The sequence below is a fragment of the Branchiostoma floridae genome, chromosome 7, assembly GCF_000003815.2.
Source record: "Branchiostoma floridae strain S238N-H82 chromosome 7, Bfl_VNyyK, whole genome shotgun sequence".
NCBI classification, from domain to species: Eukaryota; Metazoa; Chordata; class Leptocardii; order Amphioxiformes; family Branchiostomatidae; genus Branchiostoma; species Branchiostoma floridae.
In genome coordinates, this window is record NC_049985.1 from 8672389 (window position 1) to 8675080 (window position 2692).

The following is a 2692-nucleotide window of genomic DNA, read 5'->3' on the forward strand; positions in this document are numbered from 1 at the left end:
GACTGCTTACTTCCGCAATCCATAACTTGTAGCCCTCATGCAGCAGTATACATTTTAAAATGTAATCCACAAAAGACTCGCACAGGCATATTATTGGAATGAGTGGTTTAATAGGACGCAGTGGAGAAGTGTCGAAACCCTTTGTGTGCTACCCTCACCTCGTCTATTTGAAACAGCCCATGACCTCAACGCAAGCGGCTAGGGAAACCAAACTCACGTCACTTCTTCCTTACCCCAATAGCTTTCTACCACATAAAAATCATGACTGTAGCATGTTTAAAACAGGAGATACAAAGCCCGGAAGGTCTGCTGCAGTACCAAAAAGCGCCCCTAGGGGGCGCCAAAAGTCAAATCAAGTGGCCCGCGTACTTTTTCAAAAGAGTAGTATCACATGAGTATTTGTACTAAGTTTGGCGCTTGTATCACAATTAGAGTTGAACATTTAGCTTTCCCATAGTCAAGAACCTACTTTTGGACATTTCAAACGTCCGGAGTTGTTCCGCTTCACATTCGTCAGCGGCAAAAAAACCGTTGCTGCAGTTCCAACGCAAGCTGCTAGGGAGACCAAACTTACATCACTTCGTCCTTACTCCAACAGCTTTCTACCACATAAAAATCATGACTGTAGCATGTCTAGAACAGGAGATACAAAGTCCGGAAGGTCTGCTGCAGTACCAAAAAGCGCCCCTAGGGCAATTCGGCAGCGGCAAAAAAACGCCGCTGTAGTTCCAACACAAGCCGCTAGGGAAACTAAACTTACGTCACTTGTTCCTTACCCTACCAGCTTTCTACCACATAAAAATCATGACTGTAGCATGTTTAGAACAGGAGATACAAAGCCCGGAAGGTCTGCTGCAGTACCAAAACGCGCCGCTAGGGGGCGCCGAAAGTCAAATCAAGTGGCCCGCGTACTTTTTCAAAACAGTAAAGTCCAATGAGTATCTGTACCAAGTTTGGTGCTTGTATCACAAAGTGAAAGATTCCTCCAAAATTTGATGTTATCTGCCCCACTATTAAGACATGTTATGAGATTGATGTTAAAAACAAAAAAAGGTAGTACATCTATTGCAGTAAGTTTCCTACCTGCAACACCAATTTGATGCGATGCAAAGTGTGGTATTTTACAGTGATCACTGGGCAGCCAGGTGGTGAGCATGGAGTAGTCTTTATCTGCATGGTGAAACCGGAAGCCCTGGCTGGCGGCAACCGGTACAAACCGGCTCTGTAAGATGGGCACCTTGAGCCAGACTGCCTTCTTACCTTCCATCTTCCATTGCTTCAGAGATTCTGTAATGTAGAAGTCATGAAGTTATAAGGTAACATTTGCAACCAAATTTACAGCATATTTTACCCCCTCCCCAATGCTAAATGGACTTGCAAGCAATTTGGTCCTCCCATCTCTAGTGTGAAAGCTACCCCATACCAAAGTTAAGGTCATTTATAATGATTTAGCATTCACATAACTCCAGGAATCCAAGATATACATTTTGGGGTAAAAATAGCCCAAATCCCCAAAATAGATGATTTTAAAGTAAATATCTAAAAAAATCAACAATCATGCCAAATTTTTGGTCCCAAAATGTATGTGAACCTTGCAGCCTGACACTAATAACTAATCTATACTATAGTACTTACTTCTGAGCATCCCTGCAAAGGCATCCAGCTCTCTCAGGCTGGTGTGGAAATATGTCCCATGCAGCCCACAGTCAGGACTGCCCAGATCAATGGTCACACCTCTCCATCTAATAAAAATAACAAAGCAAACACATACATAACGACTTTACTTGTGCCCTGATAATTCATGATCACAGTTAATAACCCCATGTGATATCCCAGCCTTATGTTTGAAAAACAAGTCAGGCTAATCTAGGCAGGGTGGGCTGCATTTCTAAATGCAAATTTAGAAATTTTTAGAGGACAAACAGCCATTTATTGCTTTGGGGCCTAGAAAGGGTATCCTGCTGGGGTAGCCCACCCTACCTAGCCTAGCCCACCTTTTCCAGAAACCCTATTTGTATGGAATTGACGTTAACGTTAATTCTTCTGTCATCAGAAACACTCAACTCTCAAACATACACAAGAAACTAAACTAGTTAGGCAATATTCCCGATATGACGTTAATGTAACATTGTGTGTTTTGATGAGGAAGACTGCTGTGAAGTGGTAACGTTACAAACTTACTTGTCGACTGTGCCCTTCAACAGTTCTTGTTGTGAGCGGCAGCTTGTATGGAACCTCCATCTATATGGCAGCAGTGCAGGCCTTGTGATCAACTTCTGTAATGCCTGCATCTATAAGGGACAACAACAGATGATTTAACACTGAGTTTGTACATTTAACATAACGTTACAGAGTCCAAACACAAACTTGTCTCTTGTCCTGTGACCCATCAAGTGACCCAATTTACTGATGGGGCTTTGAGCCACTACAGGAAAGGTTACGCTTCGGATACTCAATCTTTGATTTTATTTGGCACAATGCCGGAATAGTGAACGACGGATCACAGCTCTTGGGAAGAAATTGTGAGTATTTACCCTAGCTTGTTGGGGGAACACTTCTACATGATACATGTACCTCTGTGTGTCTTGGATGCCGGCTTACATAAATGACCTTTGGCCTCAAGCCGAACTGTCGATAGAAAGCGACCTCTTTCAATCCTTTGAAGTACTGCAGTCCTATTACAACGCTGCTG

The 2692-nt window shown here is 43.0% G+C and overlaps 1 protein-coding gene across 1 annotated transcript in view; it reads right to left on the reverse strand.

The window, feature by feature from the left end:
* The window catches only part of LOC118419202 (nucleoside diphosphate-linked moiety X motif 6-like), an 8647-nt gene extending 5955 nt beyond the window's left edge, over nucleotides 1–2692 (reverse strand). Inside the window, exons 1-4 of the mRNA XM_035825546.1 lie at nucleotides 2535–2692; nucleotides 2182–2291; nucleotides 1636–1742; nucleotides 1084–1287 (exon numbers count right to left, since the gene is read on the reverse strand). Coding sequence (XP_035681439.1) covers nucleotides 1084–1287; nucleotides 1636–1742; nucleotides 2182–2291; nucleotides 2535–2570 — 457 coding nt within the window. The 5' untranslated portion in view covers nucleotides 2571–2692. The remainder of the gene's footprint in view (nucleotides 1–1083; nucleotides 1288–1635; nucleotides 1743–2181; nucleotides 2292–2534) is intronic.